Source organism: Macaca mulatta, chromosome 18 (genome assembly GCF_049350105.2).
Source record: "Macaca mulatta isolate MMU2019108-1 chromosome 18, T2T-MMU8v2.0, whole genome shotgun sequence".
Taxonomy (NCBI): domain Eukaryota; kingdom Metazoa; phylum Chordata; class Mammalia; order Primates; family Cercopithecidae; genus Macaca; species Macaca mulatta.
Window position 1 is genome coordinate 6,419,499 of NC_133423.1, and position 26,866 is coordinate 6,446,364.

General features: G+C 39.0%; 1 protein-coding gene across 1 annotated transcript in view; it reads right to left on the reverse strand.

The window, feature by feature from the left end:
• Window positions 1–14,484, reverse strand: part of C18H18orf63 (chromosome 18 C18orf63 homolog) — a 37,494-nt gene extending 23,010 nt beyond the window's left edge. Inside the window, exons 1-6 of the mRNA XM_077974781.1 lie at window positions 14,327–14,484; window positions 11,716–11,794; window positions 9,858–9,914; window positions 4,549–4,660; window positions 3,574–3,615; window positions 1,673–1,749 (exon numbers count right to left, since the gene is read on the reverse strand). Of these exons, the coding sequence (XP_077830907.1) occupies window positions 1,673–1,749; window positions 3,574–3,615; window positions 4,549–4,660; window positions 9,858–9,914; window positions 11,716–11,794; window positions 14,327–14,460 (501 nt within the window). The 5' untranslated portion in view covers window positions 14,461–14,484. The remainder of the gene's footprint in view (window positions 1–1,672; window positions 1,750–3,573; window positions 3,616–4,548; window positions 4,661–9,857; window positions 9,915–11,715; window positions 11,795–14,326) is intronic.
• Window positions 14,485–26,866: the final 12,382 nt, after the last annotated feature.

A 26,866-nucleotide genomic window follows, 5' to 3' on the forward strand; every position in this document is an offset into this window, starting at 1 on the left:
ACTCTCCTGCCCCAGCCTCCCGAGTAGCTGGGATTACAGGAATGCACCACCATGCCCAGCTAATTTTTGTATTTTTAGTAGAGACAGGGTTACACCATGTTGGCCAGGCTAGTCTTATACTCCTAACCTCATGATCTGCTCACCTCGGCCTCCAAAAGTGCTGGGATTACAGGCATGAGCCACCGTGCCCCGCCAATGTGGAGTCTTTAACAGGTGATTGGGTGATGAGGGCTTTGCCCTCATTAATGGATTAATCCATTCATGGATTAGTGGATTAGAAGGTTAATGAACTAATGGTTTATCACGGGAGTAGGACTCACGACTTTATAAAAGGAAGAGAGACCTCAGCTTTCATACCCAGCCCTCTTGCTATGTGATGCCTTGCGACACCTCAGGACGCAGCAGAGAGTCCCCAACAGCAAGAAGGTCCTCACTGGACATGGCCTCTATAACTTTAATAAATAAATTCATTTTCTTTACAAATTACACAATTTCAGGTATTCTAAGTGACAGAAAACAAAGTATGGTACAGGAAAGTATGAGGGTTTAAATGAGGGTGGGAGATCACACAGGGTTTGGAACCTTGGGAAGGTTCCTCATCAGTCCAAGATACACATGCCATGTTACCCATTCCAGTTATTTATAGCAGGTCATCTTCCCTACTAGCTTACATGATTCTCCAGGGCAGAAAAGTGGATCCTATTCATCTTGGACTTATCCATTGTCCTTTGTTACTTATCCACATAAGAGGTAATCAAATAATTAAATGGAAATAAATGAATGGAGGAGTAGCATTTGAGTTGGCCCTTAAATGATGAGAAGGACATGTATAGCCAATCAGAGGGCCATTCTAAGCAAAGGAAGCATCATTTGTCCTATGCCTGGGGTTTCTCAACCTCCACACTATTGACACTTTGGGCTGGATAATTCTGTGTGTGGGGATAAGATGACTGTCCTGTGCAGGGGAGGATATTCATTAGCATCCCTTCTCTGGCCTCTACCCACTAGACATCAGTAGCAACACCATCCTACCTCCATTGTGATAACCAAAATTGTCTCTAGACATTGCCAAATGTCTCATAAGAAGCCAGTCATTCATTTCCCTGCCCTCAACCACTTCCATTAAGAACTACTGGCCTAGAGAAAACACAACATTGAGTGACAGTAGTGTATAAGATGATTCTATACTAGGTGCTGTGGGAATCCACAAAATAAAAGACATATCCTTCTACTAAGAAGACAGAATGTGTTATGTGTAAAAAATAGATGCAAAAAAATGCTACCAGAATATCAAGGGCAGGGGAATTAATATTAAACTTAATACGAGCTAAAATTGTGCTTTTTACATTTGGAAGCGAAGGAAGAGGCAAGAAGTGGGTGCTAAGACAGGATAGCTTGTGGAGAGTCTCGGATAGCATCTTAACAAAGTTTCTGAACAAAGGAATAATGTGAAGACCTGTGTTAAATGGACAGAATAATATTTTCTTTGGGGAAGCAGATTTAGAACAATATAAATATATCAAGCATTTAATAATACAAATTTTGATGATAATAAACCTTTCTACCACCCTTAATGTTAAAAATTAAAACCTAACTACATGTTAGTAACAATAATAAACATAAAAAGTACATAGTAAATATAATAAAGTATAGAAATCACAATATGTGGTACCTCAGGTGGTGGCAGTCTGATTGTGCAAGCTTCTATACTTAGACAAACTTGAGTTTCTGTTACATTGATGTTTAATACTGAAAATAAAATATTTAACTGTGAACTATTTGGAATTATTACTCTACTATTAAATGAAGTATTTTAGTAACAAAGGAAACTAACTTATTCAAGTCAAAAACAAGAACAGATTTTTTCCCGCACATGGTAACATTCAAATAATAACCAGTTAATATTTGACAGTTTACAGATGAGACATCTAAAAGAGGACAAAGGTATGAAACAGCATGAATATGTGTGTGGGGTGCAGGTCACAGGCAAGGTTACAATAAGAAAAATGAAACACCCCACAGTTAAGAGAAAAATCCAACAAATACCTTACACAAATCTGATCTATATTATATATACATGGAGATTGTCCTGTTCTGTAATCTAAAGAGGTATCACACCATGTTTCTGACTTGAGTAGTCTTTTACTAACAAATATCCTCAAATATACTGGCAGATATATTCCAGATCTCCTAGAGCCTTGAAGTCCTAGAGTCTTGAAGTCTTTACCTTTCTTTTTCATAAAGAAAACTACTTCTGAAATGTAAGGATAGTGGGGACTTTGGGAAGGGTTAGTACATGAAAAAAGCATGAGGGGGATTCTGAGGTGCTCTTAATGTTGTTTCTTCATCTGAGAACTGGTTACAAGAATGTTTAGTTTGTTAAAATTCAATGAGATAGACACTTAAAATTTGTCATATTGTATTACATTTCAATAAAAGAAAAAAAATCCTAACACAGGAGTGAGGAATTTTCCTCTCCTAAACTGTTATTTTTAATCCCTACAGCTATAGTGTCATGACAGTGTTTGGAGATGAAACTAGATGTAGGTAATGAACCTATTAACCCAGAGGTCAGGCACACTGACTGACACTACACAAATTAAACATAAAACTAGTTCAAGGAGAGCAAACAGGCTTTAGCTGGAAAGTCAAACCAGATCTAATAGCTGTAGATTACAGGTCAGGATTTTAAGGCTATGCCCAAATGATGTGAAAAGCTACCATGATTGATTAACAATGTCTACGGTGGTGACTCAAGATTCTCATCTATCTGCTATCTCTGGACTACTGTTTAGGAAAGTGTCTATTTGAAACACAACCATGCAAATCAATGAAAGAACTGGATTAGGCCATCTAGTAAACTGTATACTTTAGATCATCTGTGTCTCTTTTTACAATTTTATAAGGAGAAAAAGAATCCTATTCTTATAAGAAATAAAGCTTTGACTTACATCAGTACTAAAGAATTTTTGATGATATGATTCTGGAAACTACACATTATAAATGCGTACAGAATTAAACTCCTTCACAGTCATGATTTTCTTTAAGTAGAGAAATTAAAAATATAGCTTTTTCCAATTAGGATGAATTTTTCTCATACAGTCTAGAATGTACATTTCGAACAAGAAGTGATTTCACAGGTGAAATTCTGATTACAATAATATCTAATTAAGGTCTTATACAACCTGATTAATCAATAATTATACAACCCAATGATCTATGTTATGTGTTTTTTTTTTTGGAAATAGGGTCTTGCTCTGTCACCCAGGCTGCAGTGCAGTGGTACAATCATGGCTCACTGCAGACTCAACCTCCTGTGCTCAACTGGCCCTCCACTTCAGCCTCCCAAGTAGCTGGGGCTACAGGCATGGTGCCTGGCTAATAATTTTGTAGAGTTAGGGTCTCACCATGTTGCCCAGGCTGGTCTTGAACTTGTGGGCTCAAACAATCTACCTACCTTGGCCTCCCAAAGTGTTGGAATTACAGGCATGATCCACCATGCCCAGCATATGATACTGTTTTCTTTAGCAACTATGAATTATATTATCTATTGACTTATGCATTTATACTTACCAACAGCACTTTGTTTTCCCATCTGAGAAAGAAAATCTCTTCCTTAAAAAATTCACAGAATATGCCATATTATTACAACTCATAATCATGCTTGATATTTATAATTATGCTTGATGTGAAATTAACAAAGCTAAAGAAAATACTTTAAAATTCAGTTGTTATATAAAGTAATATCTGATGACAGTTGAAAAAATATAATCATTCAAAAGGTATCTCTTCAATTAAAAGGATGGAAATACCAATTCTTCCCCCAAATATCTATTTCCTACTATGAAATATTTAGAAAACAGTCAGACTTCAAGAAAAATTTGGGATAGCATCCCAGTTTTAACAGTATTGTGTTCATTTTATCATACTGCTTTGTAACTTACATTTATTCCTAAGTATCAAGTATTATATAGTAATTTTTTTAAAGAAACATCAGGCCTCTGTATATAATCCCAAAGTAAAGAAATGACATTTATGTTGTTGTGGGCTTGCTTGAGATTGCCTAGTTGGGTCAGTTTTAAGAATTATTTGCTAAAAATTATATATCTTAAAATTAAGAACAGATGCACATTGATATGGTTTGGCTGCATCCCCACCTGAATCTCGAATTGTAGTTTCCATAATTCCCACATGTTGTGGGAAGGATATGGTGGGAGATGATTGAATCATGGGGGTGGGGCTTTCCTGTGCTGTTTTCGTGATAGCGAATAAGTCTTATGAGAGCTGACGGTTTTATAAAGGGGATTTCCCATGAGCACGCTCTCTTGCTTGCTGCCAAGTAATACATCCCTTTGCTTTTCCTTTGTCTTCCACCATGATTGTGTGAGGCCTCTCCAGCCATGTGGAACTGTGAATCCACTAAACCTTTCCCTTATAAATTATCCAGTCACCAGTATGGCTTTATTAGCAGCATGAGAACAGACTAATACACACATAACAGAAATAATCTAGTTCAGAAAGCCCTAAAGACTAAAAAGATAAAGTTACCTTGTATCAAGAGATGGCCAGTTCTATTCCAGGCTGGAGCAAGTCTAGCCGTGAATGAATATGAAAGGCAGTTCTGAAGAATTACAGGAATTACTCTTTGTGGAGCCTCCATCTAAATATATTAAATGGCAAAATATGGACAAATTTAGAGCAATTGCTGTGTATGTATATACTAATAGGAAACGACTGCCCATTTAGATCACCACCCAACAAACTGGGGTATTCTAGGTAAAAATTATAGCCATTGCTAGAGCTAATCTTGTCTGGTTCTAAAGTTAAAGAAGTATTCAAATATATTCACTTCAAAACCGCTACTATTGTCATGCTATCATGGCCAAATACTACCTGCTTACCCTGGCCAATTAGTCTAAATCTTGAGAATTCTATGCTAAAAACCTTGATCTTTACTTTGTATTCTGCTCCACAAAGAGAAATCCAAATGAGGACAAACTTGTAATAGTTCTCATTATTGTTCACTCTGTTCCTGGACCAAACTGAGGGTCGAGCTGCTATTTCCTGTGGCCCAATAACGAGATGCAAATGAACTGGGGAGGAAGAGAGTTTTTATTTTCTGCAACTGGTTACAGGGAGAAGGCCTGGAAATTATTGCCAGACCACCTCAAAATTACAAAGTTTTCCAGAGCTTATATACCTTCTAAGCTGTATGTCTATGTATAAGTGTGCATTTATCTAAAGACATAAGTGATTAACTTCTTTTAATCTATAACTAAGGTCTGAGTCCTGAAGACCTTCCTCTGGAACCTCAGTAAGTTTACTTAATCTAAATGGGTCTAGGTACTGGGGTGATTACCCTTACCTTGTCTCCTGCTAAATAAAGGTTTGGGGAGTTCCTTTAGACCCCAATAAACTTGTTTGTGGAGGCCTAAGGAGTTTCTTTAGCCTCACAATAAAACTTGTTTAATCCTAACAGGGTCCTGTTAAGAATTCCTTCATTATCTTGTCATGCTTCAAGGCCCAGGAAAAGCCTAGGCAAAACTCTTGGTGGGTGCTTTGTTACATTTCAGCCTTTGTATAAGGGCATAGGCTCAATTAGCTTTTAATGTTTAACCTTGCTACTCAGTCAGTGCTGGAACAGTTGTAATGGAGGCCTGAGTTAGTGAGACCTTGCCTGCCACAACTGTAGAAAACAATACATACTTGCATGGGCACACATGCAACCAAGAGAATATCTCTACTTGTATAATACAACATTAATTTTAAAAATTAAGATTTTTCACTTATAATTAAGACCAATAGGTAATAGGAACCAGATTTATCCTCCCACTTGAAATGCCTAAAACACCAGGCAAGCTATATGAAATAACAGTTCACAAGATATCAGACATCAGGCAACAAAGAACAGTGATCTCCAAAAGATGGGAAATGAACAAGACAAGCCCTAGGATTTCCCCAGCTTCTTGATGATAGAGGGTTTCTAGGCTGCAGTACAGAGCAGGGGAACCTAGGAAGAGGCCAGTAGTCTCGCTGAATTAAGGAGACAGAGCTGAAAGTCTAGGAAGCTAGAGGTTTCAGTGCAAAGTATGGGAGAGGAAAGAGCTGCACAGAAATCAAACTCTGGAGGTCAACAGAGAGTCAGCTGAGTATGGATTAGCACAGACATGTGAGGAAGCTACCCAAGGCTGGAGAAAGAGCCAAGGCTGTTTGATATATAAACATCCTTGAAAATACAGTCCAGAAAAAATTGCTGGCTTTGCCCCTGTGAAAAAGGACATGCAGAAGCATGAGAAAGTCAAGGAAAATTGTCTCCCGATATTATCCATCTCTAAGTTTTGTACCATTTTGACTTCTGATGAATGTTTCCAGGACATAACTGAATAATCTGTTGGCAGAGGATGGAACCAAATTTCTTCAGTCTGTCTCATACAGAATTTAATTAAGGCTACTATAATTAGGACTCCATAATGCTGACCTCAAACATGGCCCCAGGGGCCCAGACCCAAACAGTTGAATAAACCCCATAAACCACCAGGGTCTTCCTTAGAGAGCTAGGTGGATTTCTCTCTTAATTTCTGTATTGACTTTCTCTATGGCCCAAGGAATTAATCCAGATACAGCAAAATCTATCAGCACAGACTCAGCCTTGGCACGCAAGGAGGAAGTATGGGGCAATTCTGTCATTCATAACCATCCTGGTTGGTGACCTGGATGCCTTGCAGTGCAAAGATGGTGTGAGTCATCACTTCAGCTAAAGTCAGGGACAAATTCTCTACCACCTTTTCTATGTGAGTGACTCCCATCGCAGGGAAAACTGCTTTCAGGATGTGCATGAACAATGGATTGTTATCTCTCTAAGAAACTCCTCCAAAATAACCAAGGGCAGCCTCATTTTGGAGAGTTTGCAGCAATTGTCTAAGGGCTACAAACAGAACTTCAAGGAGAAACAGATGAATTCATAATTACAGGTAAAGACTTCAATACTACTCTCTTAATAACTGATACAAGTGAACAGAACATAAGTGAGAATATAGCAGACTTAAAAACACTATCAACCAATGTGACCCAATAAACATTTATAGAATACTTGATAACACATTTATAGGATACTCATTCTTCTCAAATGGACAAGGAACATTTACTAAGATAGACTATATTCTGGGGCATAAAATAACCTCAATTAATTTAAAAAGATTCAAGTTATAAAGAACGTATTCTCTAACAACAACTACACTGGAAATCAATAGCAAAAAGATCCCTGGAAAATCCTCAAATATTTGGAAACTATATAACACACTTCAAAATAACCCATAGATCAAAAAAGAAATCAAACAGGAATTATAACGTATTTTTTAACTGAACAAAATCAAAATAAAACGTGTTTAGGAAGAAATGTATAGCATGAACGTGTTTAGAAGAAATGTCTCTATATTACAAAACAAAGAAATTCTCAAATCAATGACCTTAGCTTCCACATTAAGAAATTAGAAAAATAAGACCTATAAGATTACCAAGGGCAGAGACTTTATCTGGTTCACAGCTTTATCCCCAGTATCAAGTACAGTGCTTGACATGTTACAGATGTTCAATAAATATCTGCTGATTATGATTATGTGAAAAGTATTCATATAAAGAAAAACTGAGCATAACCATAACAGCTCAATGAGGGTAGAAAAACAAGTGATACTGGAAGAAAGCTTGTGAATAATAAAGAATTCAGGGTTGGAAAGTCTAGTGAAGGTAACAAAAATTTAGTTTATAGGAATGAAAACTGAGATAAATGGAAAAAGGATAAGAGTGTAAACAGAAAAATGTTAAACATTTTGGAGATGTGACACCTTGTACTGATAAAGTCATAGGTGTGAATTAACAAGGTGGAAGAAAAATAAAGTACAAAGCATTTTTATTATTGTATAAGGACTATGGGTGATATTTTCTTAATTTTTCATTCTTTCTTATAAAGTACACAAAAAATGATGATGCTTAGTATAAATAATGCTTTATTAAATCAATACAGTAAGTCCTCATTTAATGTCATTGATAAGTTCTTACAAACCATGACTTTAAGCTAAACGACATATAACAAAACCAATTTTGTTATACTGGTTTTGGCTATTGCTAAAACTATAGGCTAACTGATACAATTAAAAGTTCCTATGGCATAGTTCTGGTCACAAAAAATCACTAAGCTTTTAAATAAAGACCAAAAACACTTGTAATATTAACATTGAAATAAATGTAAGCTATACATACATTTAAGAAAGATTAATAAAAACAAGTAAGAATTATTCACCCAATTTTTGGTGAATCAGTGAATGACAGTGGTAGTAGTGGTGGTGGGTAAAATCAAAGAATAAATGTTTGCAAAGTGAAAATTTTAAGGAGCACCTCCTACTACCACACAGTTCAAAACAATCACAAATATGACAGGCTCCCTCAGTGCTTTCGTACTGCATCATTTACGTGCATCTGTATGATTATTGTATACTCTATGAACATTTATTTTATAATAATTTGTATTCATGTATCAATTTATTCATTCATTTTCCAACTAGCTTATTCTGGTTCAGGGTGGTGGGTGGCCAGAGCCTATCCTGGTAGCTCCAGGTGCAAGGTGGGCACCAGCCCTGGACAGGACTCCATTCCATTGCAGGGCAAACACACACATACCCACCCTTACTCAGCCTGGGACACTTTATACATGCCAATTCCCTTAATGTGTGCATATCTGGGATGTGGGAGGAACCCGGAGTATAAAAAGAAAACCCACTCAGACAAGGGAAGAAGGTGCAAACCACACAGACAGTGGCCTTGACTGGGAACTGAATTATTTTCCTTTCTTATTAATGTTATATTGAAACAATGTTGAACAAAATTATTTTATTCAAGGATCTGCTATACTAAAATGTTACCTATTCTTAGGCCTTAATAAATAATAGAATTTGGTAGAGATTGCTTAAAGACCCAAGTCCTAGTTCTAGGTGAATGACATACTGTAAATTTGGTTCTCATAGCTAGTTTGTAAATGGCCTTTCAAGATAACCAGAATCCTTAGATGACCAAAGACTTGTCTCAGGAAAGAGATGTAAACATATTCTTTCCTCATTGCTCTTGAATAATACTGTTTTCCCACAGATTGTAACTGATGGCCAGAACCAACTTTCAGGTCATTCAAAGATTTCTCAGGGAACTGGAAAGTGTTACTGAAATTTTACTTGCCTAGGACCTAAAGGCAACATCTCATTTTAAAGATGACTAGAAACCTCATTATCCCAAACTCTACTAGACTTAGGAACAGAGGCCAGCAGTAACAGCTGGATGGGCTTCTGGGATAACCAATGACAGTGTCTCAGAGTTACATGCAGAGGCATGAAGAGAGCTCTAGTCAAGGCTCCATGACTCAATTTACTGAGACACAGAGGGGTCTCAGTAAATGAATACTAACCACTGTACCATCTTTCTCTTTGTGAAGATCCAGAAGCTCATCACCATGTAGAATACAATCTATAATGTTTTATTTCTCTACATATTAGCTATATAATATGGGCAATAATCTCATCTCTCTGGGTTTATCTGTGAAAATGACGAGATTCACTTATTTGAAGATGTATATGGCAAAAAAGATTATGCCACATTAAATGCCTGAAATAAAGCATCCAACAAAAAAGCCTCTTCTCCTCTTTCTACACTAAATGTGCACATAATAACTGTCAGGAAAAATGTATTGGGTTCTTTCATATGTATAACAATAATCTGTGAGAAAGATACTCCAGTTTTTGTTTGTTGACAAAAGGAGTGAAACATATAATCACTATAAACAACATATGGTATTAATATCATTTTTTAACACTTACCTTAGCTCCATATTTTTCAACATAGGCATTAAGTTTTCTTGCTTTATAAAATGGTATCTGTAACAAAAATCCACATTTATAAAAAGGACTTAACATAAATATATAATTAAATAATGCAATAAAGATTTTAAGCATTATTCTGTAGAGGGCAAAGAATCAGGCCATCATCCAATTAGCATTTGTGCCTTGGAGAAGAAGTGATGATCATTCCCTCCCTGAATTGGAATCTGTGGGCACATTTTCAAAGTGAGGAAAGCCTTTCTAGGAGTGACATGACCCCAGTATCCATATAAAGGAAAAGGCCAATAAATTTTGTATAATAAATATTTAACACGTTTCTTAATATATAATTCTTAGGCATGAATAAGGAAAATAGTCATAAATGGAAGATCATGTTCAAAGGCCTAAGTGCTCCAACTCATTAATAAAAGGAATATAAATTAAAGGAAAATATTATTTGTAACCCAACAGACTGACAACTATTTAAAGGCGTGAATATCTACAGTGTTCGTGAGGGTATGGAAAAACAGGTTTTCTTCCAGACCTTTTGTTAACATACAATCCAGCAAAAAGCTTTTCAGACAGCAATTTAGCAGTATCTTTATTATAGTTTAAAGTGCATTACAATCTATCTCTAAAAATGTAACCGACAAACTATCAGACAAAAGTGATACAATTTCAATGATGCTTTCTGAAACACTGTAACAGCACAGACTCAGATGTGCACTGGAAAGTATTAAGTAAATTACTATACATCCATACAATGAAGTATTTCACAGCCTTAAAAATGAGGAAGATATGCATACTGACATGGAAAGATATCCAGGAAAGGCTGTTAAAGGGGAAATGAATGGCAAGTTTCAAAATAGTATGTATGCAATCCCATTTTCTACTTTTAAACATCAACTTTTTTTTTTTTTTTTTTTTTTTTTGTTCACGGAATACCTTTGTAAGAAAGCAATATATTTTTTAAAAAACAGATAGCTACTTTCCTCTTATCACCCTTGCTTAAATTCACATACTTGAATTTACTAGTACTGTAAAATAATGTCCTTGTTCCATAAAGATGTTTAGGTAGAAAAAGATACGAATAAGATATTAATTTACTTGTTCACCAACAGCTTGCCTTTTAAAAAAACTTTATTAAGAATAAGAAAATATGGCTGGGCACGGTGGCTCAAGCCTGTAATCTAAGCACTTTGAGAGGTCGAGGTAGGAGGATTGCTTAAGCTCAGGAGTTCGAGACCAGCCTGGGAAACACGGGGAAACCCTCTCTCTACACAAAAGACAAAAAATTAGCTGTGCATGTTGGCGTGCACCTGTAGTCCCAGCTACTCAAAAGGCTGATGGAGGAGGATTGCTTGAGTCTGGGAGGTGGAAGTAGCAGTGAGTTGAGATGGAGCCACTGCACTCCAGCCTGGTCAAGAGAGCCATACCCTGTCTCAAAAAACGGAAGGAAAGAAGGGAGGGAGGAAGGGAGGAAGGGAGGGAAAATACGAGATGGACATATAACCAAGACCTAGGAGAAAAATAAAAGAACTAAACTTTGAATAAAATATGATAAATTGTATCAAGCCCGTGCTATCTTAAAAATTATACTGTAGCATGTTTTATTCATTAATAGTCTTTATCTTAGCATTTATAATGAGAAAAATAAATGTTAAATTAGAACCACAAAAATGGATTTTACACATCAGGCATTTCAATATTAGTTTGTTAATCCAATTAACCTATAACATATTGTGATTAATCAATTAATCCTCATAAACATCTTAACTTTAGCTAGAATACATAAATTATTATTTATCAATATTGTTCTCAACTAGTAATAACATTTCAAAAATATTAAAATACTAACCGCCATCACCACCCAAATTTGGTTTAATATTCCAGACACAGGCGATGCAAGAATATCTTGATGCAAAAACAGCAATTGCCTGTGGAGATGAAATATATTACAAAGTGGACTTGCTCACTGATATGTTTGGTTCTGTGTCCCCACCCAAATCTCACGTTGAATTATAATCCCCAGTGTTGGCAGAGGGACCTAGTGGGAAGTGATTGGATCGTGGGGGTGGATTTCCCCACTGCTGTTCTTGTGATAGTTCTCATTAGATCTTGTTTAAAAGTGTGTAGCACTTCCTCCCCGCACCACTCTCTCTTGCTGCCATTAGAAGAAGGTGCTTGCTTCCCCTTCACCATTCTGACATGATTGTAAGTTTCCTGAGGCCTACAATCATGCTTCCTGTTAAGCTTGCGGAACTGTGAGTCAATTAAACCTCTTTTTTTCATAAATTATCCAGTCTTAGGTAATTCTTTACAGCAGTGTGAAAACAGAGTAATACACTCACTGTCTGTTCTTACTTTATTGGAACATTTTAAACATTTGCTTAGCTAAAATGTTAAGTTTCTCCTAGCCAACAATTGTGTTAGAGACTTTCTCTCCTCACACTTAGCATAGCACCTTGAACAGTGTAGGTGTAGGTACTCAGGCAATATTTGAATTAAGAGAATTAGGAAGTTTTAGATACTAATACTAACATGAGAACTTGTCCCTGCATCTGAATTTCCTAACCTCTTTCATCTGTGAACCTAAATTCATCTTTTAGAACTCAAGTTTTGTCCTAAATACTTGAAGAAATCTACACACAGTGAAGAATCTGTCTCTTTTAACTCCTATTTCTTCCATTTTTCCTTTAAAAAAAAAAAAGGTGGTGGGCAGGGGGCACCAGAGGCAAGAGTCTAAGGATTCACCTGTCAGTGAAGTTACCAACCACTTAAACATTTAGAGCTACTGACTAAATCCTTTTCCTTCAGAAAGGAAATTCTTCCCAAGCCAGAAAGAACTAGGTAGTGGTTTCAACAGCCAAATGAACTTAAAACAAACATCATCAGAATCAAATTACCATTAATAATTTCATTTCAAGGTTCAAGATAGGAAAAATACAAAAAGAATACAACTGGAAATCTGAAAACCTTCAACATTAGTAATCATCAAAGAAACAAATTAAAATAACCATTAGGATGTATATAGGGTTACCTTGAAAACCAACATAGGCAACATAGAAAACCAACAATCTGTTTCTGGTGGCTTCATATTTGTTGGAACCCAGGTGTATCAGGTACTTGCCTTGGCAAGGTCTGCCATTATCTGACACAGCCAAATGCTAATAGAGAGAGCTCTGCAATCTCTATTCAAGACTCTCTGTTAAACCAGGGTGAGTTAAGATAACCCCACTCTGTGGGCATGGCTACCTTCAATTTGAGGGCAAACAGAAGAAAAACCTCACTTTAGGTTTTCTACCTATTTTAGTATTTCCAAAAGGAGTCGCAGATTAAGTCCTTAACAGGTATCAAATTATACTTTAGCAGGAAGGGTACAGGCTCCCTAATGCCTTTGGGTGGGAAAATATGCAAAAGAGAGAAGAAAAACTTTGTAAATAAGAGGAAAATGAAGGACACCCCAAAAGTGGCTTCCTTATTTCTTGCCTCTGGGTATCTTCTAGTTGTTTGTTCTTCTTTAAGCAATTCATTTAAATATAGAATCTTCTCATGTATTCTATGACTCTTCCTTTGAGTGCCTCAAACAATTTAAAGGAGAGTCCTCAGTAATCATGGAATTATACTTTAGGTTTCCTCTAAGCTGTTTTTCTTTTCTTTTCTTCTTTTTTTTTTTTTTTTTTTTTGAGATGGTGTCTCGCTCTGTTGCTCAGGCTAAAGTGCAGTGGCACGGTCTTGGCTCATGGCAACCTCTGCTTCCTGGGTTCAAGCGATTCAACTGCCTCAGCCTCCTAAGTAGCTGGGATTACAGGTGCCTGCCACCACGCCCAGCTAATTTTTTTTTATTTTTAGTAGAGATGGGGTTTCACCATGTTGGCCAGGCTAGTCTCGAACTCCTGACCTCGTGATCTGCCCACCTCAGCCTCCCAAAATGCTGGGATTATAGGCATGAGCCACTATGCCTGGCCCTCTTAAGCTGTTTTTCAATGACTATGTGGGATCAGATATTTTGAGACAGATCCTAGAGAAATATTTCTCAGTGTCTCATACTGACTTGAGAATTGAGAAACTACTAATCTAAGATGTTTATAGGATCTCTAAGGGCCCTGCCTACTAGAAATACCTACTGGAAAACAGTAGGTATTCCCTAAATATTGATTAATTAGGACCTCTACATTTCTGGGAGCCTGAATTTAATTCATGAATGTCTGTGGAGATTTTAAACTTTTAAAAAGCACATAAGACGTCGCAAATATAAAAACTCAACAGTGACATAATTATATTGCAAGTATTTTAAGTCCCTGCTTAAATGTAATCCAATATACCTGGTCAGAACAAAAGACTTCCTTTATTTTAAAATTATAAACACAAATTGAGTGAATGAGTATTTTGCTTTATAGAAAATTCCTCTAAAACAGCTTTTATAGGTCTTAAAGTTTAAAAGTCTTAGTTTTAAGATGTATTTTTACCTGCACATCTTCATTTGTATAGTCCTTATCTCAGTATCTGCCACCTTATTACTCAGTATTATTCTGACAGCACAGAGTTTGTTTAAATCTGGAAGTGTGATGAAGAACAGAGACTGCTGCCTAGAATCATTCATACTTTCTGACTGAGCGTCTCAGCAATCAGGCCTTTAAAAATAAATAGCAAAAAAAGGTAGTAAATTATCTTACCAATAGAGTTCGAATACCAAGTCAGCACACAATATTTTATATTGTTTTAGAATAGGATCATACAAACAAGTTAGTTTGCAAACTTTCAGCAGTTAAGTATCACTGCCATTTACCTTTAAGGTCTTCTAATGATTTTCTATGATTTTTGGTACAAGTTTTACTAAGATATAGTTCACATAACATAAAATTCACCCATTTAATGCGTACAATTCAGTTTTTTACTGTATTCAGAGTTGTACAATCATCAGTGCAATAAATTTTAGAATATTTTAATCACTCCCTTTTCTATAACGATAATTATTTTTTAAAAGTCAGAATGTATAGCAAAGTATTTTGTTGTTTCAGATTTTTCTGTAAAGCACTTCAAGGTTGAGGAATACAATTTGTCATTGTACACGAAAGAAAATGTTTACTGAAGTCTCTAAATTATTACCTAGTTTTTGTTTCCACTAATTATCCAGCTTTCAAATTCTATTGGAGGCACAGTTTACAGCTGATAATTCACAAGGTATACCTTTGAAGTCTACATTACGTTTTACTACAGAAACAAAAACTAGAATATAAAAGTAAAGCAACCTAGTGAAGCATCAGTACTCTAACATGCACAAATACACTGGGGAAAAGTAAGCTGGACTCTAGTACTTTCAGCTATTCAACATCAACATGTTTTTTCTTTTTAAGAAAGAATAACATACTGGCTCGGGAATGTGCAGTGTGACCAGCCTTCTGATCACAATACTGAAATGAGTTTGTGGTGTCATCTGAGGAATGCTGGCAATGCCCTTTGGCTCCAACACATCTGCCTCACTCTAGCATCACAGTGTTTGAAATTCTCATCACTAGAGAACCACTTGGTTCTTTTAAAAATAGAAGTAGTCTTACAAAGGGTAACACAAATTCACAGGAGGTGTTGATAAATTAAGATGATTCCTGGTATCATTAACAATAAAAATATTCCCTTTCTGATTTGACCCTTTGAAAAGTTAAAAAGAAAAAAAGTACAAAGTTCCAAGGTAAACACTGCTGACTTCACAATTTTAATTCTCTTCACCCGAGGTTTTTAAGTAGAGAGCATCAATAATGATCAGGTAAAATATATGGCAAAAGGCTGATTACAGCTTAGGCCCAGGACAAATACATGTTTTTAAAAAAATAGGTCAAAGACATGGGGGAAAGTTTGTGATCTGTTACTTTCATTTCTAATGCACATTTCCCACTAAAATTACTTTCTTTTTTTTTTTCTTTTTGAGACCGAGTTTCGCTTGGTCGCCTAGGCTGGAGTGCAGTGGCACGATCTAGGCTCATTGTAACCTCCGCCTCCCAGGTTCAAGCGATTCTTGTGCTTCAGCCTCCCAAGTAGCTGGGATTACAGATGTGTGCCACCATGCCCAGCTAATTTTTGTATTTTAGTAGAAATGGGATTTCGCCATGTTGGCCAGGCTGGTCTCAAACTCCTGGGCTCAAGTGATCCACCCACCTCCGCCTCCCAAAGGGCTGGGATTACAGGCATGAGCCACTGCGCCCGGCCTAAAATTACTTTCTCTCTCATTTTTCCTCTAAATTACAGTAGGGTGTAAATTCCAGGTCACCAAAAATTTCCTGGGTGCAAGTCCTCCCGTTCTGCCAATCTTCAAATACTCATGGATTGCAACACTGTATGTAAACAAGAGTGATCTGTTCAAGGATAAGCATGAATTTATTAGAATTATTACTATTTTTTAATTTTGGGAGTTTCTAGTTGGCAAAACTTGCAGATTCAAAAGGAATGTTGTTTTCTTTGACTAGGCTGTAGAAGAACTATATCGTGAAGCTCAAAACGTACGCCAAGCCTTATGATGATCTACAGATGTGCTATTAACATCCCGTCCAGGGAGTCGCTCCACTACGTTTCTGTCCCAGGATTTCATCTTTGTCCCCAATCCCCAGCAGGGCAAGGAACCAGCGCCAGGAGCACGCGACAGGAACCTGCACAACTCTACACACGTGAGGACTCGGAGAACCCCAAAGGACCAAAACTCTGGGGCCGCCCAGCTCGCGCAGTGCCGTGCGCGAAGCCTGGGGACCGCCGTCCCATCGGGAGCTCCACTGGCCTCTGGCCACGAGGGGCCCTTCCTAAAAATCAGTCTGGGGCGCGGGGTTCAGGGCGGCCCCAGACCCGCTTCCCGCTGCCCCAGGCGAGCGCCCACCCCTCATCCGGCCTGGCTTCTGTGTCCGCAGTAATGGCCGTGAGTGGAAACCAATCTAAGGTCTTTGTTCGGCTGAATCCATTTCAAAAGGTTTTTCTATAAATTTCCAATATAATAAAATGCCCGAAAAACTGGGACTCATGGGTCTTTGCAGATGAACACAATTTTTTTTTTTCTGATCCAAACCAGCGTCCTCAGGGCGCCGGCACCCGGATCCTGCCCTCAGAGCGGCCCTGACCTGCTCCTCGGCAACCGTGGGGAAGAGAATCGGGAAAAGGGTCTTACAAACTGGAAAAGCAACGCTTCCAACGCCCGCGGCCTCCTGCACTGCAGATATGCCGGCTTTCTCCTCAGCGGGAGGAAAGGGCGGGCGGGCGGCAGGGCCTCCAGCGGCCTCCCTCGCTTCCGCTCTGCCTCCTTCAAGCAGCTGCCCCCCAGGCCAGGCCTCCTGGTTTCTGCGGGCGTCGACTGAGAGCCCGCGCGCCTCAGCTCCCTCCTCGCCACCCTCAGGAGACGCTCCTGGCTCCTGGCTTTCCTTGCGGCCCTCAGGAGCCAATCCCAGCATCCCCCGCGCTTTCCCAGCGTGCCCTGCGCTCTCCCAGCATGCCCTGCAAGCCTTGCGCTCCTGGCAGACAATGCAGGTCAACTTTTCCCGCCAACGCAGGAACCGACCACAGCCGGTCATGGATGACTCAGTGAATCCCTGGGAGCGTCTCTCAGCCCAAGCAGGTGTGGGTGAGGCCGGGACATAAGGTTCTGGCCACCCTCCAAGACGGGGAAGCTGGATCAGTGCAACACGTCCAACGGGGAGCTCCAGCACTGAAGCCCCGGCTAACTGCGTGCTGCACAGGGCTGCCCAGCCTCTCGCCTCCGCACGTTTCCCCTCAGATTCTCATGCTCGACTTTACAGCTTCTGCAGTTCCTTTAGTGGTGGCAATCTCCATGACTGGAACATCTTCATGCCTGGTGTGGAGGGGAAGCGTGGTGGTGCAAGCTCGTGGGAGCAAATGCCCGAAGCGCCTACCATAGTGCAGATGCATTTCTAGGGGGCTGCTGCTAGAGCGCTAGGCAAACAGCATTCCCAGTCTTCCTGGGACGCACATTTTACGTGGGGGTTGGGGGAAAACAGATAAGCAAGATAAATGTGCAAAATCTTAGTATGGCAGATGGCGATAGGTGCATTAGAAAAAAATTAAGTAGGGTAGGGAGGCGGGGAGTGCCAAGGAGAAGTCGTTAGGTTTAATAGCATGGTCAGGAAGGCCTCGTGGAGAAGGGGATGTTTGAGAAAGACATGAAGGCGAGAGTGGGCAGCCTCGTGCATGTCTCAGGGGAGAATGTTTGTTATGAGAGAGGGAATCCTACAAAAGACCAGGGCAGGAGGGGCACCATCTGGCTGCAGTAGAGCAGGAAAGAAGTGGCTCCCTGAGACCGGAGGAGATACAGAGAGCCAGACAGGGTTAGGCCCGATAAGCCACGAAAGTATTAAAGGTGCATCCAGCCTACTGTGCTGGAATGGACTGAAGGGGACAGGGAAAGTATGAAAAGCAGTTAGGAGGCAATGACAGTAAGGAGAGAGGTGGCTTGGATCAGAACAGTGAGAGTAGAGAGGATGGGATGGGATGGGATTGGATTCTGGATATACTTTGAAATTAGATTTAATAGGATTTGGATATGGATTGATGTGGGGTCTGAGAGAGAGGGAGAGGAATCAAGCATCACTCCAGGGTTTTTATACTAAGAATTCAGAAGGATTGGGTTGCCATTAATTACAAAGGGGAAGACTAAGAGGAGCAAGTTTGGAGTTGTTGACATTGAGAAATGAAGAGGAACAATAAGAGTTCTGGGGAAAGATCTGCATCTAATAGATGTTATTTAAAACCCTAGACCAGATTGGATCTCCAAGAGAGTGCATGTAGGAAGAAAAGAAACCCTCACACTGGATCCTGGACACCCCAGTATGAGGTCGGGGAGATGACAAGGAACCTCATGAGTGGAATTTCAGGAAATTTTCATTAAGTCAGAGATTTGCTACTTTTCAATCCCACATCTTCCCAGCTCCCAGATGTGGTATTGTGAAAGAATGAGATTTTATATTGTGTTTAATGTCTAATCAGTTAGAGTCATTTACCTATTTTATTTGCAAAATAATTTTTGGCAAAGAAGAATGTTTTTAGATATCCTCCTATCAATAAGAATGTGTTTGATATTTATAATTGTTTGGTTACTTATGTGAGATCATAGTAAATGATTATCACAAGGTTGTTTAGACAAATCAGCCTCCTAAGACAAATACACTTTACATTAATTGGACAAAACACAATCTTCTGAATAGTCTAACAAATGTAATGTCTCAAATTTAACACTTACAGTCTGAAGGTTTTATGTCACAGTCCTTGGAATTATTAAAACAAACCTTTTAATCAAACAAGCCAGAAAATCTCTTTGTCTTACTTGGTATATACACATGGGGAAAGAAACCCCTCTGTTCTATGAAGACAGGTAAAAAGTATAGATTCAATTTAAATTTTGTGATAACTGTGGATATTCACTAGCCTTTCCTATGTATCTAAACAAAGGGAAGCCGAGTGTTCTTTATTCCCAAAAGCACATGTATCAACACTTTCTGTTCTTAATATCTGTGCTATTGAACTTATGGCCCCTGGTTTTAACAATAATTTTAACCAAGGCAGAATTAAAGACATTTGAAGTTTGTTTGTTTGTTTGTTTTGAGATGGAGTCTCGCCCTGTCTCCCAGGCTGGAGTGCCATGGCACGATCTCGGCTCACTGCAACCTCCACCTCCCAGGTTCCTGCATTTCTCCTGCCTCCGCCTCCCGAGTAGCTGGGACTACAGGTGCGCGCCACCATGCCTGGCTAATTTTTGTACTTTTTAGTAGAGATGGGGTTTCACCATATTGACCAGGCTGGTCTTGAACTCCTGACCTCGTGATCTGCCCGCCTCGGCCTCCCAAAGTGCTGGGATTACAGACGTGAGTCACAGTGCCTGGTCTGAAGTTTTAAATTATGTTCACATTACCAAATACTAAATAGGCCATTTCTAATCACATAAAAGGTGCTTAACAAATATTTATTGAATGGATTCACAGGCAGATGTCTCCCAAGCTTTTATATTATGCCTGTGAGAAACTGGTACAATTTTATGTCATGAATTCTGAATCTTGCTACCATCTTCGATTTAGCTGATAAGCTCAAAACCAAATTTGAGATCCACTTTGAGCAATTGTGCAGGACTTGAGGAAATGCATCTTTATATTTGCATGAGAGGAGCTGTTGTTTAGTGGTTAAGAGCATGGTCTTTGGGGCCAGGCTGCCTGGATTTGAATCCTGGTTCTGCCAATTACTAGCTATGTGATGTTAAGGTAGGAAACTTAGCCTCTCTGTACTGCAGTTTCATTACCTTAAAAACAGGGATTATAATAGTATTTTTAGGGTGATAATATACCCCTTAACATAATAAAGGAGTTAATGCACATTAAATACATAGCATACTTACATCAGTGCTTGATATAAGGACAATTTAAGTGTCAGTTATAGTTGATACTAAAACCATGGGAAGAAGTATAAAACAGGCTATGGAGGCTCTGGTTTTAATACTAGTCACGTTTACTATGTGTCCTTTGGCCTGATAGTTTGCTTCTTTAAGATGCTATTTGACCATATGGCACATGGAAATGATAGTCACTAGCTCAGAGTCTTCTTGTTAGGATTAAATGAGATAATGTGTATCTGTATATAAAATGTTTGGAAATACTTCCATATAATTAACACTTACTGAATGTTAGTTCATCTTCTTACTAACTTTACTCTTGTTTTATCTTACTTTACCACCTTGGTTTTCCTTTGCTTTGGTTTTTATCTGCTATAGATTGAGCCATGTGTCTCCCCCAGTTCATATGTTGAAGCCTAACCCCCCTACATGTGACTATATTTGGAGGCAGGGCCTAGAAGGAGGTAATTAAGATTAATGAGATCATAAGGATGGGGCTGAGCATATGTCAGGAGGACAGGCTAGAGGAGCTACCCACTCCAGGGCCTCCTTTCTGTGGAGAGCTGCAGAGACATCAGGAGGACCTGTCTGCAGAGAGGAGCTACACACTCCAAGGCCTCCTCTGAGCTATTGTGTCACTCAATAAACCTTTTCTTTGCCTTGCTCACCCTTCTCGTATCCACATACCTCATTCTTCCTGGATGCAGGAGAAGAACTCAGGACCTACTGAATGGCAGGGCTGAAAAAGCTGTAAGACAAACAGGGCTGAAACACACCCCTTGCTCACCATGTTGCAGGTGAAAAGGAAAGAACTGTAGCCCTTCAAGGACCCCAGACCTGGGAGCTCCCTAAGCCCAGGTTGTGACTCCCTCTTTGGGGCCCTGTGGTTCCTGGAGTCTCCAGGCTTCTGGGCAACACCACATTCCCTGGTGGCAGCTGTGGAAGCTGCTTGCAGGGTGCCTGGTCCAGCTGTAGCCTTGCAGAGAGCCGGCACCTGTGCCAGCACCTGGAGCTGCCCACCCTGCTGCAGCAGCCTGACTGTGTGCAATGGCTGAACCCCATGCTTGCTCGCTCACACACCCCTTGTCCTTCCACACCTGGCTCACCATTGGCAGGCATGGGATCCAGGCTAGTAGTGTGAGCCAAGTGCCGCCTGCCAGGCCACGTGGGTGGAATAAGCCTAGGGGACCTGAGCAAATCTCAGGCAAAGGTGCTACAAGCCACAGAGGTTTCCTGCCAGAAAAGTGACACCCCAAATATCCTGTAACAGAATCATTGTACTTTATGCATAATTCCTTTTTTGCTATCCTTTAGCGAAGTTCGCTTGAATATTCTGACAGTGCTATAAGAAAGCAAAGTAAAGGCTATGCATCCCCATTTGTGCCACAGTAATGAAAAGAGAAGAGTAGTGGTGGGTGGCAAGGAGTGATATTGGTAATCACTGAGGGAATTGAGGGAAAGAAGGATCCAAGGGATGCAGTTGCATACTTGGACACTAATGTCCAGGGTTTAGTTTCTTCTAGAATCAACCTTAGAGTTCCTAGACTATTTTTATCAAGGTAGATAGCTGTGTATCTGACATGTGACTCCCAGCAGCATAGGGTATGAAAATGCCATTGCCGTCTCCATTGTTCTAGTTGTGTTACTTATCAAGCATCTCAGACTTGGACTTAATCAAGTCCAAGTTGATTACAGCACACATTTTCGTTGTAAACCATTTTCACACTGCTGCTGATGTTAGCCTCCCTTTCCCTGTTTTCTCTACTGGAAAAGAAATAAAACAGTATTTCAGCTTTAGTAGAGGTCATGGAAAAAAAATTTTAAACTTTGCTGGTACTCTTGCTGGTGATATATAAGTAAATCCACATTTCTCAGTGTGGTTACAATGTAATTATGATTTTCCATGTACTTAAAATCTATCTTCTGGATCACATTTACGCCCTTATTCATTCAAAAACATTTATTGAACATCTGCTGAGTGCTAGGCACTGTGCTAGGTGCTGGAGATAGCAATGTGATTAACCATCATTGTCCCAAAGAACTCATGGCTCAATGAGAGAGACAGCCATGTAGATGGACGATATAGTTGGTGTGTGTGATATGACCAAAGAATCAAGGAAGCACTGAGAGGGCACCTAATGGGAGGGAAGGGTGTGGTCAGCACATGCCTCCTCCAGGAAATGACTCCTAAGCTGAGTCATAAAGAGTCCTCAGCCCTTGGCCAATACAGAGAAAGTGGGAAAAAGGAGGTAAAGAGAGTACTCTGGCAAGGGAGAGGACTTGAGCAATGGTATAGAAGTGAGGAAAGTGTGCTGTGTGGAGAACCAAAAATAGTGAATTCTTGCTGGGTTCTAAGGTGTGAGGCAGAAATGACAAAGGATAAAGCTGGAGAGATAGGCAGGTACCAGATTTTGAGTGATCTTGTATGTTGTGGTAAGCAATTTGGATTTTGGTTATCAAGAGACATGGGAAAGTCTTAGGCAAGTTGTGATATGATCAGATTTTAATTTTGAGTCCAGTCCTGTATGGAGGATGGATCTGAAGAGGTCAGGACTACAGGTGAGAATAATTGAAGTTATTGAATGCAGGGTATGCAGGTAATCCTGGAAGGAAGATCTGGAGCAAAGATTGTAAGAATAAAGAGAAGAGCACTGATTGGAGAGATGTTTAACAGATAAAATCTATAGGACTTGGTGATGAATTCAATTTTGATGATGATGTGGATTATTCCCAAGCTTCTGACTTGGATCACTGATAAGGTTAGCCTTTGTGTCCCCACCCAAATCTCATCTTGAATTGTAATCCCCAGGTGTTGAGGGAGAGACCTGGTGGTGATTGGATCATGGGGGCAGTTCCCTCATGCTGTTCTCATGATAGCGAGTGAGTTCTCACAAAATCTGATGTATTTACAAGTGTTTGATAGTTCCTCTCTTGCTTGCTTCTTCTCTCTCCTGCCACCCTGTGAAGAGGTGCCTTCTGTCATGATTGTAAGTTTCCCACGGCTTCCCCAGCCATGCAGAACTGAGTAATTAAACCTTTTTTTTCTTTATAAATTACCCAGTCTCAGGTAGTATCTTCAGAGCAGTGTGAGAACGAATTAATACAGTGACCTTATGACAATGGCAGCATCAACTATTTCATGGAACTGTGTAGAACCCTGGACACCTTTTTTTTTTTTTTTTTTTTTTTTTTTGAGATGGAGTCTCGCTCTGTCGCCCAGGCTGGAGTGTAGTGCCGCGATCTCGGCTCACTGCAAGCTCTGCCTCCCAGATTCACGCCATTCTCCTGCCTCAGCCTCCCAAGTAGCTGGGACTACAGGCGCCCGCCACCGCGCCCGGCTAATTTTTTGTATTTTTAGTAGAGACGGGGTTTCACCATGTTAGCCAGGATGGTCTCGATCTCCTGACCTTGTGATCCGCCCGCCTCGGCCTCCCAAAGTGCTGGGATTACAGGCGTGAGCCACCGCACCTGGCCCACTTTACAAAGTTAAATATGATATGTGGAATTTCCTTTTTACCATTTTACCCTTGTTCAATTTATGCTGGAGACAAAAAGATTTAAAAAATAAATTTTATATTTCAACCATGTCCTACAATTAAACATTTACTGTCCTTATTGGCCTTCTCCTACTTAAAGATGGACCTACAAGAAAAATGTGTCTAAGGACATATTTACGGTAAGATGCCCTACATAATTAACTTGTCATTGAAGTTACTGAGGAAAATTCCACTATGTCAGCAATGAACTTCAGACATTTGTTTTGGGTTTATGGTGAGATATTATCCGTTGCTTTCTGCTCCTTGTTCTGCCTCCACAATCCAAGTGATCAGAGGCTCTCAGCAGACATGCTGGTGGGTTATTAATGTACATGAGGGAAAAACAACTTCGAGTCATAAATGCTTCATTTTAAAATGAATAAAAACTTTAAAAATTTAGTAAAGTTTGGGAATTACTGCTAATAGATAGGGAATTGTTTAGAAATCAACTAAATATGGTGTATCTACTAGAAATAGAAATATTTTTGGAAGGAAAAAATTAACCTGTGCTAACATGATATTTAAAAGACATGGATATACTATAGATGATCTGTGTAGATATTTAAAGATTTCATTTGCATAGAAGTGCTCATTTGCTGAAGGAACCAGCTCTCTATTGTTGATATAACTATTTGCCTATGGGCAGGAAAGATCTGCTCAAGTAGGTCTTGTGGATGAGTGACAGAAGGAATTAGAAAAAATAATTTAAAAAGTAACAATGCTACTTTTTGCTATTATAGTAGAGGAGAATAATGAGTGCTTTTTACTTTATATTTTTACCTGAGGAACTTTAGGAGTAGTATTGATTTTCTAAATATGTATAAAACTGTCTTTACTGCAGGAAAAGTCAGGAGGAGTTTATAAATATTTATGTTCCTTTCTCTGTTATGTTTGTCTCTAAATTTGCCCCTAGATTAACTTCACATCGGACTAACTGCCAAATAGGATGCTTCTTCATCTTTGTTTGAGAATAAGGAAATCTTTTGAGTAATAATAATAATAGCACAAGCTAAAATTTATTTTTTTAATGTTTCATTTTTAATTTTGGGGGGTACATAGAAGATGTATATATGTATGGGTTCCATGAGATATTTTGATACAGGCTTGCAATGCGTAATAATCACGTCAGGGTGAATGGGTGTCTGTCTCCTCAAGTATTTACATTTCGTGTTACAAACAATTCAATTACACTCTTTTAGTTATTTTAAAATGTACAATTAAATTATTTTTTACTATAGTCACCCTGTTATGCTAACACATACTAGGTCTTATTCATTCTTTCTATTGTTTTTGTACCCATTAACCATCCCCACTTTCCCCTACTCCCTGTTATTACCCTTTCCAGCCTCTGGTAACCATCATTATCCTATCTGTCTCCATGAATTCAGTTGTTCTAAATTTTTAGCTCCCACAATTAACTAAGAACATGTGAAGTTTGTCTTTCTGTGACTGGCTTATTTCACTTAAGGACCTCCATTTTCATCCATGTTGTTGCAAATGACAGGATCTCATTCTTTTTGTGGCTGAATAGTACTCCATTGTGTATATGCACCACATTTTCTTTATTCATCTGTTGATGGACACTTAGGTTTTGTTAGACCCTTATTAGTGGTTCTGCTTTTTGCCCTTTGAAGCATGTGATCTTTGTACCTACTCCCTGTTCTTACACCCCTTCCCCTTTTGAAATCCTTAATAAAAACTTGCTGGTCTGAGACTCAGGTGGGCAGCATGGTCCTACCGATATGTGATGTCACTACTGGCGGCCCAGCTGTAAAATTCCTCTCTTTGTACTGTCTCTATTTCTCAGCCGGCCGACACTTATGGAAAATAGAAAGAACATATGTTGAAATACTGGGGGCGGGTTCCCCCAATATCTGGCACGCCAACGTAGTTTTCTTTTTCCTAAGTGCTTGTAGGAGCCCGATTCCTTTTGGTAGGTGTGTAGAAACGTTCATCGGTTGGGTCCACAGAAATGCTTGTTCAGCTCCCTAACAATTGGTGAGTTGTCTGTGTATTGTCTGGGGTAACTATGGGTCACATGAAATCTAAACATTACGCCATCTCTGCTATATTAAACTCCTGTTAAAACAGGGAGGAGCTCGGGTGCCCATGGAAAATATGGTCACCCTATTCAGGGCAGTGGAAGAACACTGTCCTTGGTTTCCTGAAAAGGGAACGTTAGATGTGGAACTATGGGATCACGTTGAAGAATCTCAAATCAATAATCTAAACTCCTACTTCAAGAAACTAGAGAAAAAGAGAAAAGTAAACCCAAAGCAAGCAGAAGGAAGGAAGTAATAAAGAAAAAAGCAGAAAGTTAATGAAATTGAAGAAAGAAAAACAATAGAAAAAATCAGTGAAACGAAAAACTGTCCCTTTTAAAAGATCAGTAAATCTCCGGAAATGTTGACAAAGAAATAAAAAGACAAAAGTCACAAATTACAAATATCAGGAATTAAACTGAAGATACCATTACAGACCCTGCAGACATGAAGAGGATAATAAAGGACTACTACAAACAACTCCACACACATAGACTTGAGAACTTCAATGAAGCAGACCAATTCTCTGAAAGAGTATCAACTGTTACAACACACCCCATATGAAATGGGTAATTTGAATAGTCCTGTAACTATTAAAGAAACTTAATTGATAGCTTAAAATCTCAAAAAGAAATCTCTAGACCCATATGGTCTCACTGGAGAATTCTACCAAACCTTTAAAGAAGTCTAACATTAATTTCACAAATTCTTTTTCAGAAAAACAGAAAAAATAGAAAAGAAGGTCCCAATTTATTCTCTGAAGTCACTATTAATCTAACATCAAAACCAGACCATTACAGTACATAAAAAGAAAACTATATACCAATATCTCTCATAAGTATAGACACAAAAATTCTTAACAAAACATTAAAAATGGAATTCGGCAATATATGAGAAGAATTATACACCATAAACAAGTGGGCTTTATTCCAGAGAGACAAGGCCATTTGAATATTTGAAAATCAATAAATGTATTCCATCATATGAAAGTCTAGAAGAAACAACATTGAGTGACACAGAAAAATAATTAGATAAAATTCACACCCATTTATGATAAAAACT